Below are 17,825 nucleotides of genomic sequence, written 5' to 3' on the forward strand. Positions count from 1 at the left end.
AGAGAGAGAGTGAGAGAGAGTGAGAGAGAGTGAGAGAGAGATATGAGAGAGAGAGAGATATGAGAGAGAGAGAGATATGAGAGAGAGATGAGAGAGAGAGAGAGAGAGAGAGAGAGCGAGAGAGAGAGAGAGAGAGAGAGAGAAGCTGCACACATTCAACTATTCGAGTGTGCACACACCAAGAACTACTTGGTCCTATTTCACTACCTACCTTAAATGAATCGACAGGCATTCAATTTACCAGCTCGGTATGATTAGTTTGCTTAACAAAAGATAGGGTCAACTGACAAACCTTTGAGTTTGACGTTTTAAGGTTACAGTATGCTATAAAGTTGTATTTGAGAGACCTAAACTCCAAACCAGACGCCACCTCAGATAGGACCGAGCCGCATCGCAGTGAGTCTGGAAAACTCCCGAAAGCAATCCCAGTTTGCGACAACCACGCTGGGGATTCGAACTATGGTGGTTGGTACCTTGGTGCAATATAGTATTCAATCTCTTTTTAATAGTAGTAGTAGTAGCAGCAGCAGTAGTAGTAGTAGAAGTAGTAGTAGCAGTAGTAGTGATATTAAGTGTCATAGATATTACGATTGTTATTATTGTTGTCATTGTTGCTATTATTATTATTATTACGATTTTTATTTCTGTTATTATTGTTGCTATTATTCCTATCCCCCCCCCCCCACATGTAGTGGGGACTCGAGGCGGCCAGACATCCCGTCGTCTCAGGCAGACAGCTCTCGGCAGATGGCAGACGCAGGGAACCAGCGCCCTCTCACTGACTCCAACTACGTGAGGAAGAAGCTGGCCGACAGCGGCTCGGCCATGTTGCTCTCGGCCTTTCAGAGAGACAACGTGTCCAGCTCTCCGCAGGTGAGGACCCGACGATTGTCGCCCTTACTTGTCTTTACTTGTCCTCTGTGTTGGGGTCACTGCTGTCGGAACATGTCCAGCTCTGCTCCTCTCCCCTCGCTCCCCCCCCTCTTCAGGATCCATGCCAGAGTCAGTCTGCTTATAGAAGACATGATTGTCGCCCTTAAATAGAAATTCATTCGTACGAACTGCAATGAGGTTACTGAACACACAATGCTACAACAGGGAACTGTTGCTTTTTCTTTCCTAATCCTTACTATTGTCATTTTCCTCTACTTCTTTTGTATGTTTGTCACTGTCTTGTGACCCGCTATTTCCTGGGTGCCTTGATAGTCGAAACAGACCTTGTGCTGTTGAAGCTAGAGAGGTGAGCAGAGTAAAACCTCTACTAAAACTAAAACAACGAAATTGTTTCAAAACCTCAAGCAGATAAAGAGTTAAACTTACACAATTTCACACATTAAACCTACAAAATTTTACACGTTAAACCTACACAATTTCACACATTATACCTACACTTAAACCTACACAATTTCACACATTATACCTACACTTATACCTACACAATTTCAAACGTTGTCTTTTTCTCGACAGCCTCCCTCTGTGAGCCAGTCTGGCCAGGCGGGTCGCAGCTCTCTGACGGCCGACAAACTCATCAACGCCATCATCATCCACCAGATCAACCAACCCACAGCGGACGAGAGGGACGGAAAGCCCACAGCCTCACCCATAAGGTAGGCTCGCTGACTTTGTGTGTGAGAGTGTGTGTGTTCGGCGTGTGTGTGTGTGAAGAGAGTGTGTGATCGGTGTGTGTGTGAGACAACCCACAGCTTCACCCACACGGTATGCTCGCTGACTTTGTGTGTGGTGTGTGTGAGAGTGTGTGTGTGTGTGTGTGTTCGGCTTGTGTTATATGACCTTATTGTGTTGCAAGTGCCGTAAAATCTTACTAAAGCAACAGCCCGTTCCTCTCTTGCCTTCTGCCTTCACTTACCGAGCATGGAGGAATTTTTAAAATATTTTTGTTAGTTTTAGTAAGGTTTTACGGCGCTCATATGGTTCTGCTCATATGACCTTATGCTGTTGCAAGTGCCGTAAAACTTTACTAAATCCAAACTAAAACTCTTACTGAAACTAAACCCAATGTCTCCCCCCTCCCCCCTGTCCCCCCCGAGCAGACAAGCCACACCCAACACGTCGGAGCCCTCTGTCAGTTCCCACGGCGACCACCACCAGCCCGTGGACTCGTCCAACTACTCCAAAACCTCACAGCATCATTTCGACTCTCAGGTAAGTTACGACTGTCAGTCAGTCGTAGACTCACGAGTAAGTACGACTGTCAGTCAGTCAGTCATAGACTCTCAAGTAAGTACGACTGTTTACAATTTTTAATTCGTACTCAGACATGTCAAAATGGGACGTCCCTTGAGAGAAAGCTCTGTGGCAGTGTCTCAGATTTGAAGAGGACTGCACAGTTTGTGCGCGACATCGGACTGATTGTCTTGCTGCTGTTATCGAGAATGAAGAAGAAGAAGAACAACAACAATTTTTAAGAGTGAAATGATAAAAGGCATATTAAATAGTTAAAGAATATGACATCAATAGAAAACCTACAAATTTAAGCCTAGTGTTGATTTTTGGCCCAATATCTCCATTTTTGGATTTCAAGAAGTAACTTATTTGTGTCATGACGCGGTGGAATCAGGCGCTTGTCTATTTTTGGGGCTTGTGGAGTAATTGGTATCATTATAAAGCTTGTTCACTTGTCTCGTTTTCGTTGAAAAAAATGCCCATCTATTTTGAATAGAAGTGAAGATAATTGAGATTTAAGAAGGTGGGGTCGCCTGATTTCAAAGGTGGAATTTGCGAAAAGTTGGCCGCGAAAGTTTGGTTATTTCCATAGCTTGATAGTCCGTGGAAACTGAAAAATTACATTTTTGTCTGCCTTAAATCAATATTTTTCAATAAAATCTACCCAGAAATATGTTCTCAATAGGACTACAATGGTGTGAAGCCAAAAACCAAAAATTCGATAACAATTGCTAAACCAGCAGAAAAGTGACGTTTTCTTCGATTTCATTATTCTGACGAGCGCCTGATTTCACCAAGATGCCTCACATTTTGTCGGCACGTCTCACATGTGTGTGTCCTAATCCTGACAGAGTCGCATGATGGTAGAAGCCGGTGGGGGCCGGGCGGAGGTGATGGACCCGCGGCACCGCATGGAGATGATTGACCAGAGACAGAGACAGCAGATCGTGGAGCAGAGGCAGAGGCTGGAGGCTGTGGAGAGACAGCGGCAGGTGTGTGTGTGTGTGTGGGGGGGGGGAGCGTAGAGTGTGTGTGTTGAGTGTCTGTATGCATGCGTGTGTAAAGTGTGTGTGTAGAGTGTGTGTGTGTGAGAAACTCGTAATTTGAGAGAGAGATTAGCATTAGTTTGTTACTCTCGTGAAACACCTTATGCAGTTGCGAGCACCGTAAAACCTCTACTAAAACTAAAACTCGTAATTTGAGAGAAAGATTAGCATTAGTATATGGCCTCCCTCCCTCCCCAGATCATGGACCCTCGCTGCCACCGACAACAGTACGAGTACCAGCAGCAGCAGCAGCAACAACAACAACAGCACCAGCAGCAGCACCAGCAGCAGCAACAGCAGCAGCAACAACAACACCAGCGTCATCTGGAGATGGAGCAGCGTCAGCGTCAAGAGGAGTTCCCCAGACAGCAGCATGAGCAACAGGAGCACCGACGCAGCAGCGGCGGGGAGATGGAGCATCACCGGAGAGGTAGGGCCGGTACGTCACTCCCTTTGTTCTCTCGGCCCAGCTTCCGTCTTCTTTTAAAAATGTATTTTAAAATATGTGTGAGGCAGCGTGGTGGAATCAGGCTCTCGTCAGGTGTGTGTGTGTGCCTCGCAGGTGTGTGTGTGTGTGTGTGTGTGACAACTGTGTGTTTCTCACAGGTGTGTGTGTCTGTGTCTCACATTGCCATCTTGCAGTGCCACCAGACATTTCAAACTGCTCTCCTGAATAATTAGCAAAACTGTCCCCAGGGTTTTATGCACCCCGCATAATTTGGCAAAATTCGATTTTTTTTTTTCATAATTTCTGATTATTTTCCTTTATCATTCTTTGTTAAATTTAACAGAATGGCTCAATTTCGCTTTTTAGGGCTCAGCAGTTTGAATAATTTCAGATTTTTCTTTTTTTCGCTTAAAACCGCGGGGACGAGCAAAATAATGTTGCTTACTACGTGATTCCGACGACGAAAACGATTTGTGTGTGGGTGTGTTTCAGAAATTGAAGTGGTCCGGCGCCCGGATGTGAGCCACCGCGACATGGAGGCCCGAGCCATGGCAGGAAGCAGCTTCCGGCAGCAGCAGCACGAAGCCGAGGTGGAGCAACAGCAGCGGCGGCTGGAGTACGAGCACAAGCAGCGGCAGCAGCAGCAACAGCATCAGCATCAGCAGCAGCAGCAGCAGCGAGACGCGGCGTACAGACAACAGCAGCAGCAGCAGCAGCATCATCAGATGGCCGACCCCAAGATGAGGATGATGGCTGCGGCGGCCGCCGCTCAGGGAGAGAATTGGCCTCAGCAGACGTCCTCACAGGTGTGTGTGTGGGTGGGTGTGTGTGTGTGTGTGTGTCTCGCAGGTGTGTTTGTCTCGCAGGTGTGTGTGTGTGTGTGTGTGCCTCGCTGGAGTGTGTGGATGTGTGTGTCTCTCACAGGTGTGTTTGTGTCTCGCAGGTGTGTGTGTGTGTGTGTGCCTCGCTGGTGTGTGTGTGTGCCTCGCTGGTGTGTGTGTGTGTGTGTGTGTCTCGCAGGTGTTTGTGTGTGTCTCACAGGTGGGTGTGTGTGTATGTGTGTGTCTCGCAGGTGGGTGTGTGTGTGTGTGTGTGTCCCGCAGGTGGGTGTGTGTGTGTGTGTATGTGTGTGTCTCGCAGGTGGGTGTGTGTGTGCTTGCCTCGCAGGTGTGTGTGTGTGTGTGTGTCTCGCAGGTGGGTGTGTGTGTGCTTGCCTGGCAGGTGGGTGTGTGTGTGCTTGCCTGGCAGGTGTGTGTGTATGTGTGTGTCTCGCAGGTGGGTGTGTGTATGTGTGTGTCTCGCAGGTGGGTGTGTGTGTATGTGTGTGTCCCGCAGGTGGGTGTGTGTATGTGTGTGTCTCGCAGGTGGGTGTGTGTGTATGTGTGTGTCCCGCAGGTGGGTGTGTGTGTGCTTGCCTCGCAGGTGTGTGTGTGTGTGCTTGCCTCGCAGGTGTGTGTGTGTGTGCTTGCCTGGCAGGTGTGTGTGTTTTAGGGATGTTTTTTTCTTCTTCTCTTGTCCTTTCTTCCATTGTCAGTAGGTGGTTGGCGGGTGCTCTGGTGTGGTTTGCTTCTTCTTTCCCATCAAACATCTATTGTTCTTATCTCTCCTCCTCTTTTGTGTTTGTTTACTCTCTTATAACACATCTAATCTTCGGCACTTATATGACCTTATTATGTTGCAAGTGCCCTAAAACCTCTACTAAAACTAAAACTAACTCCTTCTCTTTTATATTTGTTACTCTCTTGTAACTCCTGTAAATTTTCGGCACTTACATGACCTTATTGTGTTTCAAGTTCCGTAAAACACTTACTAAAACTAAACTAAAAATGCGGGTGGTTGGCGGGTGCTCTAGTGTGGTTTGCTGCTTCTTCTTTCCTGTCAAACATCTGTTGTCCTTATCTCCCCTTCTTCTTTTTTATGTTTGTTACTCTCTTGTAACACCTCTAATCTTCGGCACTTATTTGACCTTCTTCAGTTGCGAGCGTCGTAAAACCTCTTCTAAAAACCAAAACTAACTCCTTCTCTTTTATGTTTGTTACACTCTTGTAATTCATCTAATCTCCGGCACTTATATGACCTTATTGTGTTGCAAGTGCCGTAGTACACTCACTAAAACTAAACTAAAACTGGGTTTTGTTTTGGTTTTTTTTGTTTTTTGGGGGGGGGAGGGGGAGGGTTTGTGTGGAGTTTTTTTATTCGTCTCTTGTCCTTCCTTCCGTCACCAGAGAGGTGACCACGGAGAGCGAGACAGCCATCACGACGGAGCGGACAGCCGCATGCGACAACAAGACGGGGAACCGCGGCCTCGCGGAGGTGGGATGTCGGAGAACGAGTCTCCCCGCAGTGGGGGCGGAGGTGGCGGCGTGGGTGGAGGAGGAGGAGGTGGAGGCGGGATCTCGGACCAGCGCGGTCGCAGCGGGAGTGGAGAGGGAGGCGGCGGCCCCCCGGACATCCGTCCCAGCCACTCCTCGCCCATGTCCTCCTCGGCTGCCGCGCACCCTGGGCCCGTGTCTTCGGCGGCGGCCGCCGGGGCAGCAGCGGGGGGAGGAGGCCACTCTGGCGCCGGGATGAGCCGTAGTAGCGGCAGTGGTGGTGGTGGCCAGGAGGGGAAGAAGTACTCGGAGACCGATGGGATGACCTTGGAGGACGCCATCGACGCGGCCATTCAGGAGGACTACAGCGGTGGGAAGGCCAGTAACCCGGTCATCCGCGTGGCTGCCTCGCCGTCCGTTCAGGAGAAGAGCTCCTCTCTGCTCACCCGCATCCGAGACTCAGTCATTGGTCAGTTGATTTTGACATCTTGATTTCACTTTTTTTTTAGTTTGATATCTTGATTTGACGTTTTGTTTTGATATGATATTTTGATTTGATATCTTTGTTTGACATTTTGATTTGACATTTTAATTTGATATCTATCTTGATTTTACATCTTGATTTGACCTGTTTAAAACACTGTAAACTGTTGTGAGCTAAATTGTTCGAAGTACAATTTAGATTGTCTTTGATGATCAGCCTTTTTTTTTTTTTGGAGGAGAAAAACCATTGTCTTAGACAGGTGTGTGTCTTAGACAGGTGTGTGTCTTGGACAGGTGTGTGTCTTGGACAGGTGTGTGTCTTGGACAGGTGTGTGTCTTGGACAAGTGTGTGTCTTAGACAGGTGTGTGTCTTAGACAGGTGTGTGTCTTAGACAGGTGTGTGTCTTAGACAAGTGTGTGTCTTAGACAGGTGTGTGTCTTAGACAGGTGTGTGTCTTGGAAAGTACAATGTCACTATAATATTATAACAAAATTCGGGGGGAGGGGGGGGAGGGTGGTGGTCATATTGTCTTGGACAGGTGGCCTTTCAATTGGAGCTGGATGGACTGTTTTTTAGAATGTTGACCGGCATTTGAGGCTGGTCTCGACAGAATCACTAAAATGAAATGTGAGGTGTGCTGACAAATTGAGTTGCTTCTCGAATTTTGGCCTTATGGAAATTGATACATCAACTTTTTACAGTTTGTACAATTTTGTAAGTATGAAATAATGAAAGACACGGTAGACTTGAACAAAATGACATGAATTAAAAATCTATGAATCTGACTGTAGTGTCAATTTTCGGCCAATATTTCCATTATTGGATTGTGAGAAGTAACTCATTTTGTCAGCACACCTCTCAAATCTCCTTTTCCATTGCCGCCGATGCTGGGTTTTTTTTGGTGCGGATGGAATTGACTGGTCCTGTATATTCCCGTACATTTCTGTCTTTCCCGCCACTGCAGGCCCGGGTCAGCGGGAGTTCCGCGACTCGATGGAGGCCCCGCCCCCTAGAGGAAGTCCTGCGGCGTCGGAACCGGGCATGGTGGGATCGTCGTCGGACTCGCGACCCCGCAGCTACACCGTGCCCTCCTCCCAGGGCCCCTCCCCAAACTGGAAGAAATGGGTAAGTGAACAAATTACCGTAGTTTTTCCTATGATTAACACATTACAGGGGTGGGGGGGGTGGGGTGGGGGAGTCCCAAAAAAGCGTAAATTTGATTCTCGGAAAGTCATTTTTGTGCTGGCGTTACGATTAATTGTGCAGTGTTTTGTTGAAATTCAAATTCTAAGGGGGTGTAATTTTCAGACAGAATGAACTGGATAGATAACAGAAAAAATGAAACTTGCTTTTTTTTTCTTCTTCTCTCGCAAAATGTTTTGTGTGCCTAAAGAACGGTGCCAAAAGTCAGATTTTGACCATTTAGAGTTAAGGGTTGTGCCTTATGGGACATTCAATGCTGAGCACAGGGGTCTTTGAATTATTTAGATGTCTCAAGTAGTTTTTGAGATATTGCACATTTTGCGGGGTAGGGTAAAAAATTTGATTTTGAGAAAATGAGCTTTAAAGTTCCAACAAACGTGAGAACACACACGAACTTTTTTTTTTTTACGATTTTTAAAAATGTATTTATTCATAGAAAATTCAATTCCAATTTGGCGTTCTGTTGACATCGATATCGTGAATCGAATTCAACGGTAACACATAGCAGGGAAGAGAAAACATGCTTCAAGAATAGATATTAACACATTTTAAAAAGCGGTTTTCATTATTTGTTTTTATTATACCCTACCCTCAAAATAATTCTAAATAAAATATTTAAAAGTCATATCAATGAAAACCCTTTGAGCGCTCTGTCAAAAAAATGGTGGATTTATCATTTTTTATTGAAACACATTTTGGTCAAAGCCTGTAGCTCGAACCAATCTGGGGTGACTTTTGGTACCTTTCTATAGGCGCACTCACAAATATTTCGCTTTCTAGGCTTCTCTTCTTCTTCTTCTTCTTCTTCTTCTCTTCTATCCCATGGTTGGGGCAACCGTGGGGGCACCACGGCATCTGAAAACCAGCTCTCGCCATCTATTTTTGTCCTCTGCTTTCCTCAGATTGTCCCCATCGTCTTTCCTGTCCACTCTGTAATGTTGTCCTCCCATCTCCTTCTCTGCTTTCCTTGTACGGTTCCTTGCAGGATTGTTTTGGCAAGTCCTGTGGATCTTGTGACATGCTTAGAAGAGTTTGAAGACTTGCCGAGTGGGCGGTTGGCGGGTGCTCTGGTGTGGTTTGCTCCTTCTTTCCTATCAAACATCTATCGTCCTTATCTCCCCTCCTTCTTTTTTGTGTTTGTTACTCTCTTGTAACACCTCTAATCTTCTGGCGCTCATATGACCTTACGCAGTTGCGAGTGCCGTAAAACTCTTACTAAAACTAAACTAAGACTTGGCGGTGATTTCTTCTTCTCACTTTTTCTCTTCTCATTTTTCTCACCTCACTTTCTCTTCCCCCCCTCCCTCCGGCAGGACGTGACAGGTGAGAGAGGCTCAGGTCCGGTCGCGCCCCACGGGGGAGGAAGTCAGAGCGTGGACGGGAGCCCCGTGGCTTCCTCGTCCGTTGTGAGCCTGCCCAAGTCGAACCACCCGGGCTTCCCCCCTTCCCATCCATCGCAGCTACAGGCCCCGCCCCCTCCCGGCGCGGGGGTGGAGAGGGGCGGCCACGACCAGTCACGCTCCCCGCAGCCCGCCATGCACTTCCACCCGCGCTCCTCCTCCGCGACCTCACACCAGGGGGGCCAGGGAGGGGCGACACACCAGGGCCTGCCTGAGGCCGCCTATCCTTCCGCAGGTAATTACCCAAGGGTTGTTTGGGTGTGGGGGTTTTTTCTCTCTTGTCCATATATGTCAAATGTGCTGACACAATGAGTTACAGTGGAAACCTGATATAACAAGGATGGTGGGAGTAGAGAAAATGTCCTGTTAAATCCGATCCCTGTTAAATCAGAAATGCAAGGAAAGTAAGCATTTGTCGGCTAATCCAGCTATACTTATTCTTGGGTAGTTTCCCTTGCCACAAGTACCCACGAACTGGGGTTTTGGCACCGACTTTCTCCTTGCCTCTTTAAACCACATCAGAAGAGCTTGGTCCACAGCATCTGCATCTGGTAGTCTCATCTTCTTTCGATCCAGAGCAAACTTTCCATTGGAGTATGCTGCCACTATTTTCTCTCTATCCTTGATAATGGTGTGAATTGACCCTTGTGGAAAGTCGAACTGACGACAAATCTCTGCCAGTGGAGCTTGCTTTTTGTCAACAGCCTGGAATATTTCGTATTTTTTGGTCAATTGAAAGGCATTTTCTCTTGCGCTTGACATCGTTGGTGACACATTACACGTGCGTGTTGCTAGGTTTCGGGCTAGATCGAGGTCTGCAGCACACCGCAGCCCTCTCCCGCTTCACACACCGCGTGTGCTTGCAGTGGCATGGCTTGCGTGAGCTTGCTCCATCACTGCATTACTCTCTCTCTCTCTCTCTCTCTCTCTCTCTCTCTCTCTCTCTCTCTCTCTCTCTCTCTCTCTCTCTCTCTCTCTCTCTCACTCTCTCTCTCTCTCTCTCTCTCTCTCTCTCTCTTTTTACACATTGTTAACGAGCCTTTGTCCCTGCTATAACCGGTTGGGCTCCGATGAGGCCCTGTTATTGCCGATAACTTTAAATAGAGACAAAGAGTAGGAAAAAACGGTTTAAAAAATCCCTGTTATTACCGGATCCCTGTTATTACCGGGCCTGTTATATGTGGTTTCCACGGTACTTCTCACGACCCAAGAATGGAGATATCGGCTGAAAAGTCGACACTGGGGTCAGATTTAACGATTTTTCTGCTGATGCCGTTTTGTTCAAGTTTACTGTGTCTTTTACTATTCCATGCTCACAAACTGTACAAACTTCACCTATCAAGTTGATGTATCAATTTCCATAAAGCTGAAATCCGACAGGTAACTCATTTTGTCAGCGCAACTCACATATGGTCGCTTTTAAGGACTAACCTAGATTTCAGGGGTTTCCAGAAATTATCTTGATCTACACAGAAATTATCTTGATCTACACTATAAAAATTGACATCAAACCATTGTATGTTTGTTTCTGTTTTTCGGGGAGCGGGATGTAGGGAGTTCCGTGTCTCTTTTCTTTCTACATCATTACTGTGTTGAGATTCCTAGCTTTTTGGTAGGTGGTTGGCGGGTGCTCTGGTGTGGTTTGCTTCTTCTTTCCTATCAAACATCTATCGTCTTTATCTCCCCCTCCTCCTTTTTTGTGTTTGTTACTCTCTTGTAACACCTCTAATCCTCGGATCTTATATATGACCTCATTGTGTTGCGAGTGCCGTAAAACACTTATTCAAACAAAAATTAGCTGTTTTACAAATTACAGTACCGGGTATTCAAGCGACTCAACGTGTTTTGCTTTGTTCTATCTGAGAAGGGGGTTGTATTCCAAAGTCCAGCTTCCTAATAAAAAAAAGCTCACAAGAGCGGTGAACTCTTCCTGTACTGTGTGATTTTTTTTTTCTGTATTATATTTTTTCCTTTTTTATGTACAATACCTTTTCCTGTACTATGTACTTAAACCTTTTCCTGTATGATACTTAAACCTTTTCCTGTATGATACTTATACCTTTTCCTGTATGATACTTATACCTTTTCCTGTATGATACTTAAACCTTTTCCCGTATGATACTTATACCTTTTCCTGTACTATATTTATGCCTTTTCCTGTACGGTATTTATACCTTTTCCTTTTCGATACTTTTACCTTTTCTTGTACGATTTTTTTCTCTGTATCCTCAGGTATGCCGGCCGTAGACAGCAGTGGTTCGTCCCACAGCCTGTCAGAAAGCCCCAGCCAGAGCGTCTCTGGGCTGTCCTCCCTCGACCACATGCAGAACAAGATCGAGAAGGCGTTCCGCGAGGGCACAGCAGGAGGGGACACGCCATCATCGCACGGTGGCCGCGGGGCCAGAGACAAACCCTCGTCGTCCAGTCAGGCGACGTCTCACTCGTCTCCCCTGGCCTCGTCCACCTCGGGGAAAGTTCCGGGCTCGGCCGGGAACACGAGTGTGTCGTCCCCGCAGGAAAGTCTGTCAGCCCGCTACCCGGGCTCCTCGTCCCACGACCAGCACTCGGTCAGCTCTGTGCACTCGTCCGACCAGGCGGAAGAAGGGGCGGGGACGTCCTCCTCCTCGTCTGCGTCTTCGTCGTCGTACAGCCGAGGTATCGCCGGTCAGGCGCCTGAGACGTCTTCTGACCCGGCGCTGTCGCCCTCGTCCAGCGTGCAGCCTCACGGCAGGAAGCGCGGGCTGGGACGTCCGCGTGGCAGCAGACAGGATGACATCGTGTCCCCCGCGGCCATTTCCTCCTCCATGTCCTCTCAGGGAGGACCCAAGTCGACGGGCCCCGCCCCCCACTCCAGCAGCTCATCGAACCGAGAGCGGCCGTCCCCCAGCTCGGGTTCCAACGACGGCGGGAGCTCGCGGGGCAGCGGGCAGAAATCGAGCCAGGGAGGTGACAGAGACAAGTCGGGTCGCTTGTCGGCGTACGACTTCCCCGACGATAGCCCGGATGACGAACCCGTCGGGCCGACCCCCAGTAGCTACATGGCTCTGTCGGCCGCGGGGCGCGGCTCTCGCAAGTGTCCCGTGGACAGCTCGGAGGGGAAAGGTTCCTGGCAGGGCCCGGACACGCAGGCCGCGGAAGAAGGGAAAGGGGAGAAGAGCGAGGCGCAGGGGTTTGAAACCTTCTCCCCCACCACCCAGCCGTCAGACAGTGGGGCGGGCAAACCTCGTTCTCGCTACGGCAGTCGGGTGAGCAGCATCGAGGCGGACCCTGGCACGGGCCTGCACTCCTCTGTGGACAGCACACGGCCAGACAAGACGGCCGGCGAGGACGGGGAGGCGGTGGACAGCTCTACGGGCATCTCGCCCAGCGACCGCGGGAAACTGGCCAAGCAGCGCGGCGCGGCGCGGTCGGCCGTGGCCGCGTCCTCAGAAGGCTCGGCTCAGACCAGCTCGAGCGAGGCCGCGGGTCAGGGGTCGGAGGTCAGCGGGGGTTCGGTGGAGCCGGGCAGCGCTTCGAGCGGCGGCGGCGACTCACACCCGTACGGCCAGGGAGGCTGGAGGCACGCTCGGCCCGGACCCGACTCGGCGCTGGCGGAAGATTCTGGAAGCCGGTCCATTTCCAGCTCGGACCACACAGAGGGTGGGGCGGGTCACAGCGGCGGTGGGGGCAGCGGGGCGGGGGGAGGAAGCAGCAGCAGTGCCGCCAACAGCAGCACGCCCATCTCCAGCAGCCTCAACTACAGCAGCGGTCAGCCCGTGGTGTCCAGCATGATGAGAGACCCCGACCAGGCCACCGTCTGTTCCCGTGACCAGGAGCCGCGCCCGTTGCTGGACTCGCGCTACGAGACGCTGTCGGACGACGATGATGTGTGACGACGATGATGTGTGAAGACGTGTACGTGTTCAGCATGGGTGAAAGTTTATGCCGGCCCGGCCGGTTTTTTAACCTTGATAGACCTAGGACTGGCGATTTTTTAGACTGGGGCCGGCACGTTCGTGTGTAAAAAAACGCAACACGCAAAACTATGGTCTTGAAGCAGGACAGTAGTCCTGAACCTCCGTTCTTGGCCCATGAATGTGTTAACACCTGTTGTCTTTTTAGTAAGTGTGTGTTTTGTTGTCTTTTCCATTTTACCTTTCTGTACGATGACTTTCGGGTTTTAAAAAATTCCCACTGGGATCTTTTTCTCTGACCATTGAATGCAGTTGTTGATTGAAAACACATTTCTGTAAAAATGAATGTGATGTCTGTTTGAGTTTGTTTGATAAAAGTTTTAGGGGGCTCCCATCTGCATACGGTCATAGGAATGCACGGGACACAAGTTAGCCTACTTGATTTTACTTTGGTTCACAGCACAACTTTGTTTTACTTTCTTTCCTTCTTTCCTGCCAAACATCTGTCGTCCTTATCTCTCCTCCTTCTTTTTTGTGTTTGTTACTCTCTCGCAACACCGCTAATCTTCGGCACTTATTTGACCTTATTGTGTTGCAAGTGCCGTAAAACTCTTACTAAAACTTTAGTTTTACTTTGCAAACCGGAATGGTTGAAGTGTCCAAACATACAAAGTAAAAATTCAGTTTATAAAGATGTAAAGTTGTTTCCGCATCCTATCCGGACTTTGGGGATTGCCTTGTTAGTGAGACAACTTCCTGGGCCTTCGGCATAGTGTGGTAGGGTGGCCAGTTCCTTTCCACGCCGCCTTTACTTTCCCAACTCGAAGTCAGGTACCCATTACTGCTGGGTGGACAGGAGGGGGTGAAAAAAATCAGTGTCTGAACCGAGGCTCGAACCCGGACTTTCCGCTTCGGAGACGAGCGCACTGACCGCTCCTTCGGCACTTGACATTGTGACCTTATTGTGTTGCAAGTGCCGTAAAACACTTACGAAAACTAAAAACTCTGGACAGTGGTGTCGGGTTCCTGAAGCTAAGGTGGTGGCTCTCACTCTACTGCAACATGATGCCTCCTGGAAACTAGGAGTATTGTCTACATCTACAAGGGACAAGGAAAACAACCTCAATTTAACCATTTTTAAAAATCGCATCAGCTACCAACTTTTTTTTCTCATAGTATTTATGGTACAAATGTTGGGGAATTATCTGAAAACGTTTTTTTTTTAAATTAAAAGTTCATTTTGTGTTTGTTACTCTCTTGTAACACCTCTAAAATCTTCGGCACCTATACGACCTTTTTGTATTGCAAGTGCCGGGTGTCAGGGGGAAAAAAGTATCTAAAAACGTGTTGTTTTTTTAAGTTCATTTGAACCAAAATCCTCTGCTTGGAGACGGTTCTCTTTTTTTTTGTACTGACGAATTTGTAGGCTATGTATGTTATTGATGTCCCAAGTGAGATGCCAGCACCCCTTGGCGCTCATATGAACTTATGCAGTTGCGAGCGCCGTAAAAACTACTAAAACTAAAAACTAAAACTTCCAAATGGAGTCTCACGAATTTGTCTTGGGACAGCAAGGATGTTCCTGGATAGAAGAATGTGTGGCGTAGGCAACGGTGAGGGTAAGAAGAGGTTTGTAGATGATTGATCGGTTGTTAGTTGGGTTTTTTGTTGTTGGTTTTTTTGGGGGGGGAGGGGAGTTGTGTTGTTTGTTTTGTTTTTCTGCTTTCGATGATGATGTAATATTTATGATGTTGAACTTGTCTGTTGCTTTGTGTTTAGAGAGTACAGTTTTATTTACTCCTTCCAGTTAAGGGTACTAGTCTATACTAAGGGCATTTCTTTTGCAGATCTTCGGGGGAAATATTTTTTTAAAGATAGACATACTTGAATACTATAGGCTCTATTTGCCCTCATGCAAGCACTGCGACAGAATCTGCGCTTCAAACATAGGAAGAATTAGCCATGCAAGAAGCTGCATGAAGAAAACCTTGAGACCATCTTAAGCTAAATTGACCGTCTGCATAGACGAAAAGAGCCATATTATTATTATAGGCTCTATTGACCCTCATTTCACTACACCTGGGGTCTGGCAGATTCCAGACACTCACCATTTTCATTGTCACTTCTCCCCAAAATATTCATAGTTTCTAGAAATTTCCTGAATGCTGAGAACATTCTCTGCCACCATCATGTGACATTTTCACAAAACTCATTCATTGTAAATGCACACATAGGAACCGTCAAATGAACAGGGATAGGGCTGAATAGAGACTCAGTGTAAAGAGATACATTTATATATATATATATCTATAGCCACCACTTGTAATGTAAATTTATGCCAACTTTTAAAATTGTCAATATGATTCTCTCAAAATCACCATAATGTGTAGAATCTTTCTCTGTTATATTTTTCTCTTGTTTTATGTTGTCTTCAGTATCATGTACGTTGAACTTTTTGTAAGACTGTACCTTAGAATGTTGCCTTGCCATAGATAGTCATATCAGTTTCTGTTGTCACTGGAGAGAAGTAGATATGGTACCCTGTTTTCTTTTTCTTTTATTGATTGAACATATGTGAGGCAGCGTGGTGGAATCAGGCTCTCGTCAAAATAATCAAAGTGAAGGAACTTGCTTTTTTCGGTTGGTTTGTGGATTTTTATCAAATTTTTGTTTTTTGGCTGAAAACCTTTCATGCCCATTAAAGAACTCATTTCTGTGTGGATTTTTCTGAACAACGTTGATTAAAGGCACAAAAAATGTAAATTTTCAGTAACCACAGACTCTTAAGCGAAGGAAATAACTAATCTTTGGCCGCCATTTTCTCACTAATTTTACCTCTGAAAACGGGTGACCCTCACCTCCTTCACTCGCAAATATCTCAACTTGTATTCAAGATAAATGAATATTTTTTTCATCCAAATAAACACAAGTGAACAAGCTTTACGTTGATACCAACAACTCTACATGCCCAAAAATTGACGAGAGACTGATTCCACCACGCTGCCTCACATAGTCCTTTATGTGAAGTCTGCCTCATGATGACTAGCACAGAGGTTCTGATGTGTCGCCTTTCGCCCCCTCGTCCTGTGGTGTTCACTCTGTTGTATGGAAGAATTCGCCGTAATTGTTAAGTAAATGATAGTTATTTTGATTTTGATTACTTTGCCATTGTCTGAAGTGAGGAAACACTTGTTCAATAGAACTGAGAAGCGAAAGGTCTTGTATGTAGAAGACTGGTAGTTTGATATGTGGTATTGGAAGTTGTTTTTTTTTGTGAGCTTTCGGGGTGTGACAATTTTATTTTAACTGGGTTTTTTTGTGTTTTTTTTGTTTTTTTTTTGGGGGGGGGGGTGTGAAAGATGAAAGAGAGGATTGGGTTTGAAGATTTTATGACCCAGAGGAAAGTATATCATTGTAATTTTGCCTGAGGCAGAGATGATTGTGGTTCTCTTTCTGTAGGTGCTAAACTAATGATCATAAATGGTTACCCCTGTTCATTGTAATGATTTAATTAAAAGTCTTTGAAGTAAGCTTCCAAAAGGCTACAGTGACTAGGATTTCGCTTGAGCTTTTGTTTTGATTTTTTTTAATTTCCCCCTTCAAAAGTGTCTACTATGTTAAATGTTTTTTGCATTTTTAATTCATGCTTTTTCTGTCGTGATAGATTTTGTGAAATGCTGATAAATGCCGATGTTGCTGGATTTTTCATTTTTGAGTCCGTTGACTTATTGGCCGTAAGATGTTCAGTATTGTTTCCTACTATTGTGAGGCTTTGGTTCAATCATTGTAATCACGGGAATTTCAATAAAAAGAAATAGGCCTATTTGAGATGTGTGTGGGTTTTTTTTTTGGGGGGGGGGGGTTTGGTGTTTTTTTTTTTTTTTGTTGTCAATGGGTGGTTGGGCGTGTGTCAACGACTCAACAACAATAACAACAACAACATCAACAACAGCAGCAACAACAACAAGGGTGGTTGGGCGTGTGTCAACGACTCAACAACAATAACAACAACAACAACAACAACAGCAACAACAACATCAGCAACAACAACAACAAGGGTGCTCTGGTGTGGTTTGCTTCTTTCTTATCAAACATCTATCGTCTTTATCTCCCCTCCTTTTGTGTGTTTGTTACTCTCTTGTAACACCTCTAATCTTCAGCACTTATATGACCTTATTGTGTTGAAAGTGCCGTAAAACGCTTACCGAAACTAAACAACAACATGGTTGGTGAGGGGGGGGGGGGGGGTCAACCTAACATCTGCGTTTGATGCCACTTTTTTTTTGTCCAAAAGTTGGCTTTAATTTTCAAGCTTCCAACTCCTTGCGACGACGTATATATAGAGCAATATGTGGACAGCGTGGTGAAATCAGGCGCTCGTCAAAATAATGGAATTGAAGAAACAGGCACATTTCCACAAGTTTGGGAATTTTTATGGAATTTTCTTTTTTTGTCTCGGCACCTTTCGTGTCCATATAAAAACACATTTCCATGTGAATTTTACAGAAAAAACATTGATTAAAGGCGCACAATAGGTAATTTTATCATTTTCAGGGACTCTCAAGCTTTTGAAATTGTCAAACTTTGGCGGCCATTTTCTTGCTAATTTTACCTCTGAAACAGGGCGATCCCACCTTCTACAATCGCAAATATCTCAACTTGTATTCAAGATAGATGGATATTTTTTTCATCAAAAGTAACACAAATAAACAAGCTTTGAGATGATACCAATAACCTCATATGCCCAAAGTTTGACGAGAGCCTGATTCCACCACGTCATGACACATATATTGATTGAGGAAACAGCGTAAAGCACCAGAATTTCTTGTGCTCTGTTTTAAACATCCAGCATGTG

At 46.4% G+C, this 17,825-nt stretch overlaps 1 protein-coding gene across 1 annotated transcript in view; it reads left to right on the plus strand.

Moving 5' to 3' along the window:
- LOC101845486 (hornerin) overlaps positions 1 to 13,512 on the plus strand; it is a gene marked incomplete at its 5' end in the record, with an annotated part of 51,073 nt that extends 37,561 nt beyond the window's left edge. The window contains 10 exon segments of the mRNA XM_013086264.1: positions 693 to 873; positions 1,468 to 1,607; positions 2,052 to 2,163; positions 3,036 to 3,176; positions 3,429 to 3,669; positions 4,171 to 4,484; positions 5,904 to 6,459; positions 7,439 to 7,599; positions 8,991 to 9,312; positions 11,310 to 13,512. Coding sequence (XP_012941718.1) covers positions 693 to 873; positions 1,468 to 1,607; positions 2,052 to 2,163; positions 3,036 to 3,176; positions 3,429 to 3,669; positions 4,171 to 4,484; positions 5,904 to 6,459; positions 7,439 to 7,599; positions 8,991 to 9,312; positions 11,310 to 12,949 — 3,808 coding nt within the window.
- Positions 13,513 to 17,825: the final 4,313 nt, after the last annotated feature.

This window comes from Aplysia californica, unplaced genomic scaffold, assembly GCF_000002075.1.
Source record: "Aplysia californica isolate F4 #8 unplaced genomic scaffold, AplCal3.0 scaffold00449, whole genome shotgun sequence".
Taxonomy (NCBI): domain Eukaryota; kingdom Metazoa; phylum Mollusca; class Gastropoda; order Aplysiida; family Aplysiidae; genus Aplysia; species Aplysia californica.